This window comes from Petromyzon marinus, chromosome 39 (assembly GCF_048934315.1).
Source record: "Petromyzon marinus isolate PM22_M1 ecotype Great Lakes invasive population chromosome 39, UKy_Petmar_22M1.pri1.0, whole genome shotgun sequence".
Taxonomy (NCBI): Eukaryota; Metazoa; Chordata; class Hyperoartia; order Petromyzontiformes; family Petromyzontidae; genus Petromyzon; species Petromyzon marinus.
Genome location: NC_133705.1, coordinates 13,445,207 through 13,466,219, shown reverse-complemented (window position 1 = coordinate 13,466,219; position 21,013 = coordinate 13,445,207). Strand labels below are relative to the sequence as shown.

Sequence of the window (21,013 nt, the reverse complement as noted above, 5' to 3'; positions counted from 1 at the left end):
CAACCCAGAAGGTAATGTTATTATCGCTAGCAAAAATCGCTTTAAAGGACAAACGCGTTTTGAACAGCGTTACGAAATCCACGCACGTATATTGTTTAACCGCCACTAAGACCGAACGTTTGCATCCAGCGCTTAGCGGTTAGCACACCAATGATGTTGCAGCTTCGATGTGGGATTTGCTGGATCATGCATTGATTGTGGTCGTTGTGTGTAAAAAAGTGGAGGCCATAGAGGCAGTAGAGCAAGTAGTTTGTTGGTCTATCTGTATCGTGGTTGAGTGTTCTCCCCCTTGCTTAAATGGGATTTTCTCCGAGAAAGTCTCGTGAACAAAAAAAAAAAACGCAAACCATGAATCAACGAGTTTGGTCAAATTGTCCTAAATCAGGACTCAACTGAAATGCGTCCGGACATTCACTGATGTATTTCTTCTAGTGTTGATGCATTCTTAATCCTTAGAGCTTCAATGCACATTCCAGATGTGTATCATTGTGCTGACCTTAGTAGGTCCCTATTGCATGCCAAACACACGTATTCAAGTTATTGCCGAGCTAGAGTCTCGACACTCAGTGAGGTTTTCCCAGACAAAATAAAGGATGCGTTCGTGTTATTCGTATGCACTTTACAAATGCATGCTCTTAGACGGCTATTATGTATTTAACAAACAAAAAAACGGTATTTTCAAGTCATTTGCAATTAGCATGAGACACGCGAAGCATCAGCTTTAGTAACGAAAATCAATTCTACGTCGATGTGTTTATGTTGCAGTCTTTTTTTTAATGAAGCAATGAAAACCCCGCAGCTGCCATCGTTTAAATGAACAGGAATTTGGTGAGGCTGCGTTGATAAGCGCTGATCTGGTTTAGGATGCCTAATTTCACCACTATTACCACGGGTAAGAGCACATTTAACTTGTGGTGATGACTTTCAAACAGATGGAGCCCTGACATCTCATTATTTCAAGCAGAATTGTACTTGCGTGTGAATTTGAACAGCAGCCATTCAGAGCAAGTGTGGATGCATTCGGGGACATGGGTAAACTTTTAATGACTTGGCAGACAATTACGGACTTTGATTGCAAGGCTTAATATCACACCATTTAATTTCTTTACATATAAATTTTTCCTAAGTACAACATTAAGCTGGTCAATCGTTATGCATTCGAGATTGCATTAATGCCACACATTTAACCCCATTTCATTTGAATGCTACGTTAATAATAATAATATAATTAACACCCAGCATGACTCGTATGACTGGGCCTTGTATGAGGCTTAAAATAGCATTCTATAATTCAATTTAAATTCGGGCATATTGCTTCCTGTGCCACAACACATTTCACATTTCTTCGAACAACGATTTCAAAATGTGTATTGGATAGGATCCTGTGATATACCGGGCCCCACCATTTTCACCACTGGTACAAGTGTTGAACATTTTCCCACAACACATTTGGACATAGGCACTCGCTGATCCGGCGATTAAAACTGCCCGTGCACATGCAATTGGTCCTCAATTACGAATGTTGAACACACGGCTTTGGCTCTTCGTACCTAAGTATTTCATCTTATTCGACTGCAGAAGCCAAGGAGGTTCACTTAGCTAAGTGTTGACCAGGCTAACGCTAAAATTGTCTGCGCATCCACCAAAAATGCATTTGTTTTATACTCTTAAGTAACCTGAAGTGTACATATTGTTTCTTCGAATGGGCTAAATACACATCTCTCTGGCACAAACGCATTGCAATCTGTAGAAAGTATTACATAAAGTACACGCGTGTTTGTTTATAATTAAATAATTGCTTCCCCATCAGAGGGTTGTGTATGAAGGGTGTACACGTGAATGGCTGACCTGTGAGAAAAATAATAATATCCCATTTGTGCTTGCCAACATGAGCATGTAATTTGAACCACGCCGTAGAGACAGATTCCGGTGAGTTGTGGGAGTGGGTGGATGTGTCTCTGCTTTCAATCTCCAATGAATATTCGCCCTTGATGACATTCAACACGAGCTTGCACTTAGGAGGATCGGCAAATGGCGAAAGGTTTCGTGGTTCCCACAGAGGTGGAACTCTTAAATGTGCAAGGCAATGAAGTGCTTACCATAAGGAGTTACGCAAGTACATTTCTTGATGTTCTGTGCAATGTCTGAGTGTTTACCCTTCAGAATGCATGGAGCTTCCTCATGCATTCAGCTTTCCTGCCATACACAAAATACAATGCATTTATACAGATGTCATCCAATATTCAACAACTCTAACAAGACAGAAGATTGAGCGAGCTCAACAAATGCATGTGCTGAGAAAGATAAAGATCCCCCATACAGCCTTAACAGACTGTTGGGGCAAGTGCTGTTAGCGAGTACATATGACGGCTGGAACGGCACACGAGGGGGAGGTTGGCCAGCACCACGCCCGACCGCCTTTGTCTCCCCAGTGGCGGTGTTTACACACCACACCAGGTACTCATTTGAGGCTGAGTTGACCTTGGAGGAGGCCCAGGACCCGTTCAGATAATCGTCACCGGTGTTGACCATGAGCGGGAATCGAACTCGGGTCGCCGGGTTCGTAGCGCAGTGCGCTGACCACTGCAACACCGCTCCCCACTATAACAAGACAGCAGATTGAGCGAGCTCGATTAAACTATGCACGCACACACGCACACACGTGGTCCCTGGGTTTTTAGCGCATTGCACTCTGAACCCAGTGACCTGAGTTCCATGAGCGGGCCATGGCTAACATCAGCAGCAAGTGAAATCTGAACCAGTCCTCGACACATCTCTCTCACTGACATGTACTGGCCAGTGTGGTGAGGTATCGCGATGACTGCCACAGTGTACGGAAGGGGCCCCCCGTCCAGGAATGGATTGACATAACGGCAACCAATTAATTATAAGAAGCATTTGCCGACTCTTTTTATGTTTTGCTAGAATCAGTTAAATATATACACAGGGCATGCACAATGTTACATAATACAATGCTATATAATACAATGTTACGTAATGTTATATAATACAAATGCCCTGTTATCTGCTGCACTAGTCTAGGTGGAATCATTGCACGCTGTACTCTGCGCCGTGCGGCACAACGGAAGTTCCGCGCTTGCCGCAGCTGTTTCGGGATCATTAAAATGCCTCGCGTTGCCGCTGCGGTGGTAAAATTAGAACGCCGCCCCAGCCGCATTTTGCGAACCGAACGAACCCAACGCACCGACTGCGTGAGCACTCTCTCCGTGGCTCCTGCATGGGCAGTGGAATATGAGACGCCGGATTTGCAGACCGCATGAACACGCACACATCGGCAAAGACAAAGGTGCCCAATATAGCCTTCAACAGACTGTTGAGGGCAAAGTGCTGTTAGCGAGCACCGCCGACGGGCGGCACGGCACACGATGGGGGTGGGTGGCTAGCACCGCTCCCGAACCGCCTTTGTCTCCCCAGTGCTGATGATCACACACCGCACCAGGTACTCATTTGAGGCCGAGTAGTCGACCGAGGGTGAGGCCCATGACCAGATCAAACATTCGCCACTGTTATTGGTCATGAGCGGGAGTCGAAGTCCGTTTTTTTTAAAATTTTCCTCGCAGCATCCACAGCGCAGCGCGCTAACCCCTGCACCACCGCTCCGCACAGCCACTCGCACAGGCAGACGCACACGTGCCTGCATGCACAGCTCACGCTCGCAACATTTTGATTTACGCACTGCTTTAAGCTGCTGTGCGAGAAACCCGCGTTGCTTCGATTGTCCACAATTTAGGAGCACGGCAATCAATTTGCCATGACGCTGCCTTGCATTAAACACACGGTGCAGAATTGCGCCGTGATGCAACGCAAAGATATTTTGCTGTTGCTGTTGCTGCTGTTGTTTCAGGAATCCCTTCGGTTGACTCGGCCTATTCAATAAACACGCGGCATGCGTGTAACGGTGGTTGCACAAGGGAGGCAGAGGTGGCCAGAGTTATTGTGCTGGAAACATGCTCGCGAGATGATAAACAATAACACTAACAATCCGTTATTCATTTACCCAGGAGAGCTCGAGGCTCATTTAAAGGGGTCCTGCAATGGGTTTGGTCAGATCATGGGACCTGTTTTCCCAGTATCAAAGGATGAAAAATAAGATTCGGTTTTACCATTTCATGGCAACCGAACAGGTGTTAAGATGTTCAAACACCAAATACAAACAGTTTGCAAGGGATCAAGCCTGCATTCACCACACGCACTTGTGGTGTACATGCAAACAGAAACTACTCTGATTATTCTGTACGTGCATTGTCTTTTAAACTGATTGGCCTACACAGTGTCTCTGGTGCAGACCAATCCGGTTCAAAGGCAATGCATATATTATCAGAGCATGTTTGTTTGCATGTTCACCACAAGTCCGCGTGGTTAATGTGGGCTTGATTTCTTGCAAAACGTATCTATTTGGTGTTTGGCCACCTGTTTGATTGCCAGAAAGGGCAAAACCTAGTCATAATTTTCATGTGTTTGGTTAACCTCGGTAATGACTATTTTATTTGGCACGTGGGAGGAAAATGGGGTACCTGGATTAAATCTCACCATGCATATGAGAGGGGGAAACGCTCCCACGATCCACACAGATGGATTCAAGAATCCATTGATATATGGTACTGCCATCTTCAGATGACCCTGCATCCCAAGCCTGCAACACCCGGCATTCACAGGCAGTCCTCCCTTGCAAACACAAACCGGGTTCCATTATGCTTCGCTGTTCAGAGACCTGGTGTGATTTGGGCACTTTCGTGGCCGTGCGATGAAAGGCTGCAGATACACGAGGTGCGGTTGAGAGTAGGGGAGTTTTGTGTGTGTATGCGTGCGTGCACGCCAATGTCTGTGTGTGCATGCATGTGAGGAGCGGTGGTGTAGCGGTTAGCGCGCTTCGCTCTACGAACCCAGCCACCCGAGTTCGATTCCCGTTCACGGCCAACACCGGTGACGGAAATTTGAACCGGTCCTGGGCCTCCTCTAGGTCGATTCAGCCTCAAATAAGTACCTGGTACGGTGTGTGAGCATCGCCACTGGGGAGACAAAGGCGGCCGGGGCGTGGTGTTGGCCACCCACCCCTACGTGTACCTTACCGGCCTGCATAGGTCATTGATAGCAGCACTTGCCCCAACAGCCTGTTAAGGCTATACGGGAGATCTTTGTCTGTGTTTGCATGTATCTGTATATTTTTGTCTTTGTGTCTGCGTGTCTGTATGTGTTTGTGTTTGTGTGCGGGGCTGCGGAATTTTTGCGGTTAGCGCGCCGCGCTACGAACTCGGCAACCCGAGTTCGATTCCCGCTCACGGCCAACACCAATGACGATTATCTGAACTGATCTTCGGTCTCCCCTAGGTTGACTCAGCGGTAATTTTAATCTGGTGCGGTGCGTAAACATCAGCATTGGAGTGACAAAGGCTTCCGGCCATGGTGTTGACGACCCAACCACTCCCTTGTGTGCTGTGCAGGCCTTAATAGGTGCTCACTAACAACACTTATCCTAACACCGTTATGGGCTATATGTTTTTTTTTGTCTTTATCACTTGCAATATACAGCTTTCCGTGTTCTTCTAATGAAGAAAAAAAAACTTCCTTTATTTTTGTTACAATGATACACATCAATCCTCGCTCCGGTTTATTTCCAGGGGATAAGTGGTGAGCAGGAGATGTGAGAAAAAGGTTTTAGATAAGACATAGGTTGGGATCCCGAGCACAAACACAGGACAGGTTTGAATCCAAATCAATCAAACTGGAAGCGAGGCTTTCTTATCACTGCGACTTCAAAAGAACGCAGCTTAATACTTGTTATCAGTGAAACAAATCGGGACATTAATTACTTAGGCTCTGCTTCCAAATGCCCCTTTTGTTATTGCGGCGGGACCTGTTGATATTGCCTATTGATCGGAACTTGAAGCAGTGGAGAGTGTTTTTGAAGTTTGTTCAGCAATCTATCTGCTGCTGCTGTTGTTGTTGTTGTTAAGGAGTTGAGCGTAATTGGTTGATTATAATTTTCATCGTTTGTTGTAATTGTTTATCGAGTGCTCTCAAAACCAGATCCCTTGAAACAATGCCCCCAAAAGTCTTCTCAATGAGCTTGAACGTTGCCGCTCAAAGCACCGTCTGTCTCTCGCAATAGCTGCAATTGCGCGCGACGCAAGTGGCAGTCTCATGCATTCCACGTGCAAGCTATTTCACGATCCCAACCCCAAACATCCTAACGGCGGTGGTGTGAAAAGCGAATTCCATGCAGACGCGCGCTTTGTTCGGCATAGCGGTCAACGTTTTGCTCCACGTGCCGGGAGCTTCCTCGGGAACGTCAGTCCCCAAAAAAACAACCCTGGGTGAGATCACGTGAACACAAGTGTGTTGTTAACTCGCCACCACCCTACACGGCCAATTGGTATGTTTTGTCGCGTGAACGAAACGAGCCAACTCGTTAACTTCTTCAGCACACCGGTGTGTTGGAGAGTGAACCCACAACATTTACAATTTAAGTATGAAGTTTCGCTGGTGGTTACAACCAGCTTCATTTGGCGATTTTTCAGAAGTGGCTCTCCAACATACCGGTGGCGCGTTTTGTTCACGTGACATGTCTTAATCATTGGCTGTGTCGGGTGGTGGTGGGTTACGCGATCTAACCCAACTAACTTTATTATGAATAATATTGATCGCAAAAGCCTACTCGTTAAGCAAAATATTCAGGACAAAATGCTCGATATGCTACTCTCATTGCCTTTACACTGGTTTTGCGTTTGGAGTCAAACGCGGCAAGCTTAGTATGCAGGCATTGATCACGGCACTCCTGAGCCAGCCAGTAATTATTATCATTACGTATCATTAACTCGGGTGCTTCCTTAACTGCTGCGCCCAAAAAGTATAACACAACAGCGGAACTTCACCTTGGAGCCCCCTGGCAAGCCAATGACATTCGCCTGCGGCGCCGTTTATAAAGCCGCAAAGTCAGATTGCCTCGGTGCACACGCAACACACACAATGGTGGGGGCCAGTCCATATTTAAGCTTACCACTGTTGGCTTCCCACCAAGTGCACACTGTGGCTCTCATTCCCTATGTGATCCACCAACCCTGTGTGTTCAGTCGCGTGTGTTTTATATTTCCTAAGTCTGATTTTGAATCCAACACGGTGGTATGCAAATCATTGAACAGGGGATATTGATGAATGGGGATGCAGGGAACCTTTACTCCCTTACCCTGCTCATTATAATGAGGTATTTGGCTTCTACGCTTGTGCATGTTGCATGGATGGGTAATCTTGAGTTCTCGTAGGCATTCAGAAAGTTTTAAAGTTCACCAGCCTGTGACCCCGTTAAGCCCCCCTTCGTTGGTCTCCCTGATAATAAATCTGCACCGAGGACATGACGCCTTCCTTAGCAAGAGGCATTCCACCTGCTCCCTTCCCTATACAAAAGACCCTGCTGCATGAATATGCACACGGAGACCATTGCTCATAAATCATCAGCATCATCAGCCACGCTGAATCCACCGCTGCCGCATCCCCCACGATCGTGCGATGTAATAATCCACCCGGCAGCACCTGCGCACGAGCCGAATCCATTGCTCCATCTCCTCGGCGGACGTGCACCCTCTCAAGACGGCGCTGCAAAGGGCACCGCGCGGCGCGGCTAGATTTGAACAACCTCGCCGACCCTGGCCGTCAATCGCCGGCGCGTGTGTCCGTTTCCGCGGCCCGCCCCGCCAGGGCCGCCGTCCGCCCCGGGGAACGTCATCTCGAACGTGAACGAGACGTCGGTGACGCTGGAGTGGAGCCCGCCGGGCGAGACGGGCGGCCGCCGCGACGTGAGCTACTCCATCGTGTGCCGCCGGTGCCCCTCGGAGCCGGCGGGCGCCTGCGCGCCGTGCGGCGCCGCCGTGAGGTTCCTGCCGCGGCAGGCGCGGCTGCTGAACACGTCGGTGGTGGTGCGCGACCTGCTGGCGCACACCAACTACACGTTCGAGGTGCACGGCAACAACGGCGTGTCGGAGCTGAGCGGAGTCCCGTCCCGGTTCGCCGCCGTCAACGTCACCACCAACCAGGCTGGTGAGCCCACGCGCCCCCCGCGCTCTCTCCGCGTTCAGAATCGACGTGCGTTTGGCGTGTTTGGCTGCTGCCAATTTCCACGCGATAAGCGACTTCGTTGAGGTCAGGTCGCTTCTGAAACAGAGCTGCATAGCTGGGTGGGCCATATCTGGTTAAAAAAAAAAAAATATGTAAAGTTTTAATTTTTATTTAAAGCTTTCGTGACTGCAGTGATTCATATCCTTAGCTCTTTCGGTAAAGTCACGTTGAAAGGAAGCAATAAAATAATAATACTAATATATATAAAACAATACAAATTCTCACGACGTTTCGACCATAACACAACACCTGATGATGACCGTTTGTGTTATGGTCGAAACGTCGTGAGAATTTGTATTGTTTTATATATATTATTATTTTATAGTTTCCCTTCAATGTGACTTTACCAAAAGAGCTAAGAATATAATATGTAAAGTGTTTATATTTTTTCACCATTCGTGATTTGTAATCCAGTAGCTGTTGATGTTGCTGCTGCCGGTTCATGACTCTGATTGGGCTCAGCTTTCTGACGAACGGACAATGAAAGAAAGCAGCAGCCATTAGCGCTGTATATTAGGGCAGAAAGTGACCTTCTCAATTTCAGTTTTCGAAAATAATCTTCCAGAAACTTGGGAGTGAAGTGAAATGGAAAGACGTCGTGCCAGATAATCCAAAACCAGAGTTGAATTGCCACGTGGCTCAGCGGTACAGTGAGCAGTTGGCAATCGAAAGGTTGTGATGTCAAATACGAGCTGGTGGTTGACTAAGCCCATCATCCCTCTGCAGTCCATAAATCAAGAACCTCTTTGTGGGGAAGTCAACAGTGGTTGTCCTTTGAAGAGACTTGCGCCACCATATGAGTGTGTAATTTACATCACTGTCTCAATGTCTCAGGGCTGTTAAATTTGAGATGAGCAACACCACTCAATGTTCATTTTCGCACGAAGTCACCTCCACTGTTTTGCTTTTGTTTAACAACGAATATTGTCATCGTGCTGTGAATGGGGCCTAAGCTCCTTTCATCAATTAATTAATCGATGGCAACTGCCTCTTTGAGTTAATGCATAAATGATAATGCTGTACTTAAAAAAAAAGTAAATACCATGCTGTATCCCCTTGATTTTTTGTTTATAAATCATAACGAATGCTGTACAGTATGAGTACCTTAGCAGGGCAGCTTGCTCTGGTAGGTTTCAACGGCACTGTCTTCGGAAGAGTTGACGGATTCACGTGTTTGTGCCGTGGTAATAAAGAAGTGTGGAGTGAAGAGCATGGCAATAAACCCATGCACGGGAAAGCGCCAGCGATATTTATAATGGATGAATCAATATCGGGAGAGAATGAAAAATGCAATATTGGCGTATGCCCCGCGCATAGACAAGTGTTCATGCACGCCCTTCTTTCTTTCTACATATAATGGGCAATCATAAAGCTTTGAAAATAAGATATCAAAAGCATCAAAGGTGTGCGTTTGTTTTTGTCTCCCCATACACCAAAATGAGCAACAGGTACTATTTATCCTCACTGGCAGTCTTAATCGTGTAGTGGAAATTACACATTCCTATGGCGAGTACTAGTGTGACCATGTAACAGCCACAGCAATGGTACTAATTTCAATGATCCCAGGAGGAACGATAGGATTGACAGAGCTGACCCTCAAACCTGGAGTCTGAGCTCCCTGCAATATCACCTGGCAAGCTTATATCAGGATTGGCAGCACTAATATGGTGTTGTTGTGTGTGTGCTGATGAAACCACCGCTTTTTCTGCGTGGGCTGGCAATGTGCACGACATTAGCAATCCCGAGGCACCAGGTCCATTTACCAGTAGGCTGCAAAAACCTCAGACAAATGGCTTTTTATCCTCTGCTGCCCAAATATTAAAAGTGGTTCAATGGAGTGTTGTTTCTCACTGCTATAATATGTCTTGATTGAGCATGGGAATACCTTGATTCTTCGACTTGCCAAAGTTTACTATTCCCCCCCTGTCAATTTTTTTCTTTTTTTTACTTCTGCAGCCTCAAATGTAGCCCGCTGGTGGCTTGAGCCAGCAGTGGAAATGACACATTTCTACATTACGGGATCGGGGGACAGTCAGTCTCTCCACGCAACAATCGTTGTTGCCCTTGCTCAAGACAGGGCGAAAACAAATGTGTGCACACTTCAGTTTTTTAGCGCCGGGGGGGAGGGGATTAAGTGAGCACTCGAGATTTGGGCGAGTTCCACAGACTCGTGGGCGATACGTGCAGAATCTGCATATCGAGTCTTTATTTTATCTATGCTGTCACGTCCAAAGCACTCGGAGTGACACACTTGATCAAGAACACACACAATGCTAATATCCGAGAGAGGGGTTAAGAGGTTCAATGTACCACGTGCTATTCTAAATAACTAATGCCAGTCTTATGGCATTCATCAACAGCTTGTTGCGATGTTTGCCGGATAATATCTTAAATATGACTCATTGTACGTCTTTGTTCTGATACTCCGCTCAAAGGGATTCTTCACGAGCGCGCATAGTGGTGACCTTTCAGTATCAGTTATATCACCTGCTTTGATACGACCCTACGAGTGCTTAATTCTGCTTTGAAGATACAAACGAGTGCAAGTTTGAGCTGTAATCGGACGAATTGTTTACCATTTCATTGCATTATATATATTTTACATAGCCTAGTTCAGTTTTGCTCTGTCTTCATTTCGATTGTGAGCAGTGCATACGAGTGTGGAATGGCACACACGCACAATGTTGCCAGCCGAGACAACCCCCCCTCCCCACCCACTTTCCACTCGAGGCAGCGAGCACGTGGCCGCTAATAGGAGATTGTGCATTGTTAAAAAAAATACAACACGTGCCTTTGTGTACCCAAGAGTGGAAGATTTCAAGGTGAGTGTTTTGTTTTATTCTGTAAACTAACACAGTACAATGCAGGCAACTCTCCTCCATATACCAAGCCCCAAGACCAGACAGACGCCAATGCAGGCAACTCTCCTCCATATACCAAGCTCCAAGACCAGACAGACACCAATGCAGGCAACTCTCCTCCATATACCAAGCCCCAAGACCAGATAGACACCAATGCGGGCAACTCTCCTCCATATACCAAACCCCAAGACCAGATAGACACCAATGCGGGCAACTCTCCTCCATATACCAAGCCCCAAGACCAGATAGACACCAATGCGGGCAACTCTCCTCCATATACCAAGCCCAAAAACTAGACAGACACCAATGCGGGCAACTCTCCTCCATATACCAAGCCTCAAGACCAGATAGACACCAATGCGGGCAACTCTCCTCCATATACCAAGCCCCAAGACCAGACAGACACCAATGCAGGCAACTCTCCTCCATATACCAAGCCCCAAGACCAGACAGACACCAATGCAGGCAACTCTCCTCCATATACCAAGCCCCAAGACCAGATAGACACCAATGCGGGCAACTCTCCTCCATATACCAAGCCCCAAGACCAGATAGACACCAATGCGGGCAACTCTCCTCCATATACCAAGCCTCAAGACCAGATAGACACCAATGCGGGCAACTCTCCTCCATATACCAAGCCCCAAAACTAGACAGACACCAATGCGGGCAACTCTCCTCCATATACCAAGCCTCAAGACCAGATAGACACCAATGCGGGCAACTCTCCTCCATATACCAAGCCCCAAGACCAGACAGACACCAATGCAGGCAACTCTCCTCCATATACCAAGCCACAAGACCAGACAGACACCAATGCAGGCAACTCTCCTCCATATACCAAGCCTCAAGACCAGATAGACACCAATGCGGGCAACTCTCCTCCATATACCAAGCCCCAAAACTAGACAGACACCAATGCGGGCAACTCTCCTCCATATACCAAGCCCCAAGACCAGATAGACACCAATGCGGGCAACTCTCCTCCGTATACCAAGCCCCAAGACCAGATAGACACCAATGCGGGCAACTCTCCTCCATATACCAAGCCCCAAAACTAGACAGACACCAATGCGGGCAACTCTCCTCCATATACCAAGCCTCAAGACCAGACAGACACTGTGCACATAAGTGGGGTGTGTAGTGAACCAGACCGCGCTGTCACAGGCTGTAGGGCGATGTGGACTTGAGGCACTGATACTACAGCTGAGCACGGTGCTGCGCGCTCGCTGCAACGCGATGCTTGAACGCGTACAAATGTCAAGTTATGGTATTCAGAAAAATGTTATACATTTTAAGAGTTATATATTTATGTATATATATATAACCGTCCAAAATGTGCATTACGTTGTTAATCAACTGCTGGAGCAAGGTCTTCCAACACCGTGGGAGTCAAATGAGAATAATGTGTGAACATACTTCACCATGCTGGTCAGTTAAAAGGGGGGTAAGGAGGCGTGCTACTGGCTGAGGTATCACTCGCCACGGATGTTAGCCGTTACCCGGAATCAAACATATGCTGCTGAGTCCATAGCGCGGTGCGCTAACCGCTGCGCCACCACTCCGCCCACCCCTGTCGATTTATATATATATGACCCATAATGTTATAGTGCAGCACGTAATGCTGTAGGAGAAAAAAAAAAACACACCAGTGAATTAACTCATTGACGTTATACTCCAGCGAAAAGTAACAGCGTAGCATGCGCTAATTACAGTTATGACAATGCTAATAGCGGTGACTTCTTGCATATTATTGCAGCAACAGTGATTTCAAGTAATGATCAGACATTCCAAAACAGAAGGTTATTGCATGCAAGGGAGATCATTTTAATTCGGTCGTGGGACTAAAACACCGGGTATTGATGCAGTTTTCACGAGTCGCCGTTTAGTTTAAGCGGTACAGCTCGTCGTTTGCCACCCTCCTCTTAACCACTCTTCCTGTTATCTGCTATTCCTATAATCGGCATAAATACTGGTAGGAACCTCCTGGTTACACCAGCCCACAGGGGATTATTGTGTCTGTCCGTCCGTCGTGCATCCAAAAGTGGGCAGGGGCTGGGTGGGGAGGGTGCGGTTGGGTGGGGAGGGGCTGGGTGGGGAGGGTGCGGTTGGGTGGGGAGGGGCTGGGTGGGGAGGGTGGGGAGGGGCTGTGTGGGGAGGGTGGGACTGGGTGGGGGGTGGGAGGGGTGGGACTAGGTGGGGAGGGGCTGGTCACCCCGTGGTGCCCTTATAAAACTCAACGTTTAACCTACTCACGCCGGCTTGTGCCCGCCCTCACAGTCGGGCATATTTGCAGAATACACCACGTGGTGGTGCCGCCGTTGACCCTGGCCATTGACCGAGCAACCCAACGTTCCTACCAGCTCCTCCCTCCGCAGGAGAATGTGTTTGTCTGCTCTTAACTGTTGCAGGTGACGGAGAGATGCATATTTTGGTGTGCAGAGAAGTGCGTCTTAAATAGCGTTGTGTCGAGGTTAGATACTGGGCATTGTCAGATCAATACGATGCATTCAGTGATATTGACCCCAGAGGACAGATGGGTAAGTCAATCCCGAACAGGGATTAGAACTCACAACCTTTTCAGTTGTTAGGATAGCATTCTGACCGCAGCGATACTTGCCCATGTCATTACAAACATCATAATCATCAAGGGCCATGGTCAATCCACTGCTGGATGAAAGCCTCCCCAAGCCACTACCACCGCTCGCAATCTTACGATGTAACAATCAGCCCAGCGCCCGCACGTAAACCGATCAAATCGCTCCACCGTCACAATGCACATTGTCATTAGTTAGTTTGTTGGCAAGCACTTATTAAAGCTGGCAGAGCACGAGAGGTGATGTGTAGGGATGATGGTTATGATGCACTATACAGTGCGAACTAGAGTTCGTATTTCAGGCTGAGTCAACCTATTAAAGACTCAGACCAGCTGAAGATACCCTTTGTATGTAATTATGTTGAACTTAAATTTTGATTTAAAGCTTTCGTGACTGCAGGGATTCATATTCTTTGAAAATGTGAAATTTTATTGTTGTGGTTTTCACACCTGATGATGATTGCTTGTGTTACAGTCGAAACGTCGTGAGAATTTTATTGTTTTATATTTTTATTATTTCATTGTTTCCCTTCTACGTGACTCTACCGAAAGAACCAAGAATATGTTGAACTTCTTTCGTACCATATGTAGCCAACCATGCTAGTCAGAGGTGTAGGGGAAGGCCAACAAACTAAATACATGATGGGCATGGCTAGAATTGATTCTAGGTCACTAATAATTTTTAGTAATGTAATAATCACTACATTACTATACTCGTAAAGCAATCCATACCCAAACATTATATAATTAAAAATATATATACAGTGAGGGAAAAAAGTATTTGATCCCCTGTTGATTTTGTACGTTTGCCCACTGACAAAGAAATGATCAGTCTATAATTTTAATGGTAGGTTTATTTGAACAGTGAGAGACAGAATAACAACAACAAAATCCAGAAAAACGCATGTCAAAAATGTTAAAAATTGATTTGCATTTTAAGGAGGGAAATAAGTATTTGACCCCCTCTCAATCAGAAATATTTCTGGCTCCCAGGTGTCTTTTATACAGGTAACGAGCTGAGATTATGAGCACACTCTTAAAGGGAGTGCTCCTAATCTCAGCTTGTTACCTGTATAAAAGACACCTGTCCACAGAAGCAATCAATCAATCAGATTCCAAACTCTCCATCATGGCCAAGACCAAAGAGCTCTCCAAGGATGTCAGGGACAAGATTGTAGACCTACACAAGGCTGACTGGGCTACAAGATCATTGCCAAGCAGCTTGGTGAGAAGGTGACAACAGTTGGTGCGATTATTCGCAAATGGAAGAAACACAAAAGAACTGTCAATCTCCCTCGGCCTGGGGCTCCATGGAAGATCTCACCTCGTGGACTTGCAATGATCATAAGAACGGTGAGGAATCAGCCCAGAACTACACGGGAGGATCTTGTCAATGATCTCAAGGGAGCTCGGACCATAGTCACCAAGAAAACAATTGGTAACACACTACGCAGTGAAGGACTGAGATCCTGCAGGGCCTGCAAGGTCCCCCTGCTCAAGAAAGCCAAAATGGAGCTCTTTGGCATCAACTCAACTCGCCGTGTTTGGAGGAGGAGGAATGCTGCTTGTGACCCCAAGAACACAATCCCCACTGTCAAACATGGAGGTGGAAACATTATGCTTTGGGGGATAGGACAACTTCACCGCATTGAAAATGGGTCGTGGATGGGTATTCCAGCATGACAATGGCCCAAAACACACGGCCAAGGCAACAAAGAAGTGGCACAATAAGAAGCACATTAAGGTCCTGGAGTGGCCTAGCCAGTCTCCAGACCTTAATCCCATAGAAAATCTGTGGAGAGAGCTGAAGGTTCGAGTTGCCAAACGTCAGCCTCGAAACCTTAATGACTTGGAGAAGATCTGCAAAGAGGAGTGGGACAAAATCCCTCCTGAGATGTGTGCAAACCTGGTGGCCAACTACAAGAAACGTCTGACCTCTGTGATTGCCAACAAGGGTTTTGCCACCAAGTACTAAGTCATGTTTTGCAGAGGGATCAAATACTTATTTCCCTCATCAAAATGCAAATTAATTTATAACATTTTTGACATGCGTTTTTCTGGATTTTTGTGTTGTTATTCTGTCTCTCACTGTTCAAATAAACCTACCATTAAAATTATAGACTGATCATTTCTTTGTCAGTGGGCAAATGTACAAAATCAGCAGGGGATCAAATACTTTGTTCCCTCACTGTATATATTTTGTATCAGAGCACAAAAGGTATCTAGACGTTGAAACACGCATATTTATTTAAAAAGTGCATTTTACAGGTCTGATAATGTCACAATTTCATACAACTGTGCAATGCTGTGTGTCAAGATACAGTTGTGTCTGTCGATCTATCCCCGATGGAAAAAAAACTAATTTTAAAAATGGAAGTAATTATTATTCAAGCGTGGAATCATCCGCCTTCATTGCAACGCACAAGAGAAAAAAAGCTTTCATTCAATGCTGCCAAACTAGACGCGCCGTCTCATCAGGAATATGGTTTGAAATAATATTAATAATAAGAAATGAAGTCCCCGCACTATTATTATTATTATTTGTATTTGAGATTATATTGGTCCGGCATTGTTAGACTTCTCAAACCTAAGTCTCACCACACCAAAGGGTGAATGAGTTGGGTGTCAGCTTACGAGGACACAAGGGCAGTGGACAATTCACAGACGACGATGCTTAAAATATCCTTTAGATAAAAAAATGGCTCATATATTGACAAATAACCCTACCGTGGGCTTATTGCAAAGACTTCTAATGAACCTTAAATTTCGTTTGGTGGGAATTGTAAAAAAAAAAAAATCCCCAAGACTATTTGGCTGGTACATGTTTGTGTATATTTACCACCTGTATATATATAAACTACATGTTTGTGAATACAGGTGGTGCATCGGCCAGTCATTTCAGTCAGTCGACCCGTGGCACCTGGGTCTGTCCCGTGACCTACCAGCGATCGTTTGGCACCTCACGTGGCCTTAAAGTGCACTTAGCCTAGCACAGACGCCGTGGTGACACCACCACCACCACTTAGTGGCAAATGGTGGTTGTAGTTGTTGATATACACACATGGGGAGCCGTGGCATAGCGGTTAGCACGCTGCTCTACAAACCCGGCGACCCGCGTTCAATTCCCGTTTACGGCCAACATTAGTGACGATTACCTGAACCGGTCCAGTTCCTCCCCTAGGTCGACTCAGCCTCAAATGAGTACCTGGTGCGGTGTGTGTAAACATCGCCACTCGGGAGACAAAGGTGGCTGGGCGTGGTGCTGGCTTCATGAACCCTCGTGTGCCGTGCTGCCCTCCATAGGTGCTCACTAGCAGCACTTGCCCCAACAGTCTGTTAAGGCTATAAGGGGGATCTTTATATTTGGTCTATACACAGTATATTTAATATATGTATGCAACATCAAACAATGGCTAGTATGCATGAATAATAACTAAATACAGTTTTATTGGATTCTAAAGGATAGTGTTATACCTCAATTGTCCATGATTAGTTTTTGATGTTTTTTTTTTATTTTTAATCAGATATCTTTTGAAAATACCTTTTTTTCGTCTTTTCAACGGACCACTCATCAATCCAACTACCTGTAAAACAACAAGTTAATGATAACAGCACTGGGAGGAATGGCACATTTCAATGTTTTGGCTAACTGGCCTTATATAGAAAAAAATTAACATGTTACTTTTTTTAAATAAACCTCCTATTTTAGGTATAAGTTCACTGCAGCAGCAAGTTCTTAACCAACGCATTTTCGGCAACCAAAACAAACTAAAGAGTCAATCTACATTTGTGAATGTCAGACTGCAACGGTTTGCGCTATTAAAGTGAACGTGACTTCCCACACTCAAGAGAGTGTTGAGCCAGTGATAATAACTCCACATTCCTACGGCAGAAACCATGCTGTCATTATAATAATAAAAAAGCAACCATTGACTTCCTACATAGAGGAGTGGTCCATTCGAATGACCGAGTAAAGTAACTGGGCCGAGACGACCTCCAACTGGGATTTAAATATCTAACCTTCGCATTGTGGCTTGGGTCCTCTTGCCTTAAATGCCGAGGGCCATGTTCGCTTCATGGTGGCACCGTTGTAACACACCGCACTGTGGGAATTTGCTCCATTGTTGGTGATAGAGACATTGGCGTGTTTTTGCCCCCCCCCCCAAAAAAAAAAACGGACAAAAAGCAACATTCACCAAAACGTGAATTGAGCCATTGATTTACAGATTTTTCACTCAAAGCCCTTACAACCCGCAGGCAACGGAATTCCCTGACTCTAAACCAGACTGCGTTTCCACATCAGCCAGTCTCCTAGATTTGAAGGCACGCATATGCAACAGTTGTACTTCTGTAGTCTGGCCCCAACATGGCAACGTAGAATTTAGAATTTTGGCTTAAAAAAACTTTCAACAGAGATGAGTGCCAATAAAGTTTGAGCCGTAACGCAGTCTGAACAATTTGTACCACCTTTTTGAAATAATTAGGGCAGATAATTACGTAACCAAGCACAGGTTACTCGGCTTAGCCAATTACGGGATGTATCGAGCTTGAGGGTACAGAGCCAACCACATGGGACAACAACCATCCAATTATACAACCACGAGTTCACATCCTTGCCGAGGAAGGGCTCACCCATCTTTCTCTCCGAAGTCAGTCACGTGAGCACTGCCTGGATTGACTGCTCCCTGCAAATTGTAATATGGAATACAAAATAAAACCACTGAATTGGGACCATCTATACCAAAACGCATTACCCAATGCTCATTTGAGCATTTTTTTTTCCTTTTGATTTAGTCGTAAGCATAATGGCGCGCTATTACACATTGTGGATTGCACGCGAAGTAATGTTTATTATTTGGCCAATGGCAATGATGGTGATGATACCGTCAATGATGATTATGATGCTGATTATTATATTTCGATTTAAAGCTTTCGTGACTGCAGGGATTCATCTTCTGGGTTCTTTCGGTAAAGTCACGTAGAATGGAAATGAAATAATAAAAATAAAACATAATAAAATAAAATGTAAAATAAAATGTTATTCTACGTGACTTTACCGAAAGAACCAAGAAGGTGATGATATATTGCCACTGAGTACAATAATAAAAGATTGTGGAAAATATAACACTATAATTTCGTATCACTATGCAGCGCACATACTAAGCCCTGAGCAAACATGTGAAAGTCAAGGTTGCAACCTAATGTCATAAGGCATGTAATGAAATAAGCACCTTGCCTTGGACATTTCCCCCAGTAATTGATTCAGCACTTCTTTATCCTTCACATATTTAGATTGCTCCCAGGGGTAGTGACATCACTTAATTAGTTTATAAGTCTTCCTTGCTTGCCATGTTGGTGTTTAGCCAAATGTCTACTCACTACTAATGTATGGTGAGCCCATCACAAAATCACACACACACACGCACAGCTGATTAAAGATGTATGTACTTATAGTGTTAATGCTTGTCCTGGGTTCGTCTGCAGCACCATCGCCCATCACAGACGTCCAGAAGGGTCTCATCTCGGAAGATGCAATCATTTTAAACTGGGCCGAACCCAAGCAGCCCAATGGAATCATTCTGGACTACGAGGTCAAATACTATGAGAAGGTATGAAAGTCTTACATTTTTTATTTATTATACATATTTTAATGTATGTGTGTGTGTCAAGTGATGGAGCATTGGTTTGCGCAGCTGCTTTACGAACCCAGAAACCCGAGTTCGGTTCTCACTCAGAGCCAACACCAGTGATGATTAACTGGACCAGATATGAGTTCCCTAGGCCAACGCAGCCTTAAATTGGTACCTGGTGTGGTACGTAAACATCGCCACTCGGTAGACAAAGGTGGCCCGGCGTAGTGCTGGCCACCTGCCCCCTCATGTGCCGTTCCGGCCTCACTAATAGTACTTTCCCCAACAATCTGTTGAGGCTCAATTGCGTTTGAAAGTGGAGCGCAGTAGAGTTAGCACAATGCGCTGTGAACCCGGTGACCCGAGTTCAACTCATGGCCATGGCTTACATGAGTTACGATAACCTGAACCGGTAGTGGGCCTCCCCTAGGTCTACTAAATCTTAAATGAGTACCTGGTATGGTGTGCAACCATCAGCACTGGAGAGACAAAGGTAATTGGGCGTGGGATGGCCATACTATGCTTTCTTGCACCGTGCCAGCCTTCATAGATGCTCGTTCATCAGTACTTGCCCCCAAAAGTCTGTTCATGCTTTCAGAGGGGGGATCATTGTTTTTTGTGTTTCATATATATATAGTTTGAGTTTAAAAGTATCAACATACCAGGTAACACTTTGGCAGTTTAATAATGTTAGCTTTTCATGAGTTTATCACATAACTGTAATATCATACATTCATTCTGGTTGCCTTTGACCAGACTATAATTAGTTGGTTGTGGTGTAACTATGTAATAAGCAGTCACATGTTAATTAACTACAGGCATGGAGTTCCTGGTCTCTGGCCTGGTTGTGGTAGATCGATCATTGATTGAACTAGGGTTTCGAATCAAAAAGCATTTCAAACTGGCATGTTACCGAGGAATATGCACGATTCAATAATGGTAATGAATATTACAATAATTCAAATGCCTAGAAATGCCTCGCTGAGTTTGAGGCATCTTTTTTCAAAAATTCTCTGCTCTGGGAAGTGTGGCCAATACCATTTTTTTTATTTGCATCATTTGGAGCGTGTGGTATGAAACCAAAGTGCTCGAGGTGCAGCCCTACCAGTGCTTGCTTATGCCACGGTGGCTAGGAGATGTTAACTACCTCGCCTGGTATACAGGAGGTCATGGATTCGATCCCGACCTTGACATCTGTATATTTGGAGTTTGCATGTTCTCCCCGTGGTCACGTGGATTTTTCTCCAGGTCCTCCCAGTTCTTTTCCCTCCACATTTCGAATCACGCGTTCAGAGTATTTGGCTGCTATACATTTCCACGTGATAAGCCACTGGGTCGAGCTATCATTTGTGGCCAGGTTGCTTCTGAAAAAAGAGGTACATAGCTCAGTGGGCCTGTCCTTGCAAAATAAAATAAAAAGTAGTAAAACAAATAGCTTCACAGAGTACTGAATAACGATATTGGGCCTGCTCTTCCAAGCCGGCCAGACGCCTTGCAGGGAGAGGTGGGAGTACCCAGAGCTTTGACTCCTGCCATATGGGACTTGCCAGTCGACAAACTGTGGTGCACCGAGTTTTTTGTTTAACTTGCAGATGGACAAAGTCAGGGTGAATTATGAAACCTATCCCATTGTTTCAACTTCCGTGCAAGAAGATGGAATCGAACTGGCGACCTCTAAATTTCAAGTCGAGTGCGCTCACGATTACACCAAGGCAGCATCCCTATTCATGTATAACATATCTTTCATGTCACCGCTGTGCACTGTCTAAACAACGCTGAGAAGAATCGGTAATAAC

General features: G+C 45.6%; 1 protein-coding gene across 1 annotated transcript in view; it reads left to right on the top strand.

Moving 5' to 3' along the window:
• The window catches only part of LOC116950468 (ephrin type-A receptor 4-like), a 112,074-nt gene that overhangs the window by 41,452 nt on the left and 49,609 nt on the right, over window positions 1-21,013 (top strand). The window contains exons 5-6 of the mRNA XM_032968243.2: window positions 7,714-8,052; window positions 19,072-19,196. Of these exons, the coding sequence (XP_032824134.2) occupies window positions 7,714-8,052; window positions 19,072-19,196 (464 nt within the window). The remainder of the gene's footprint in view (window positions 1-7,713; window positions 8,053-19,071; window positions 19,197-21,013) is intronic.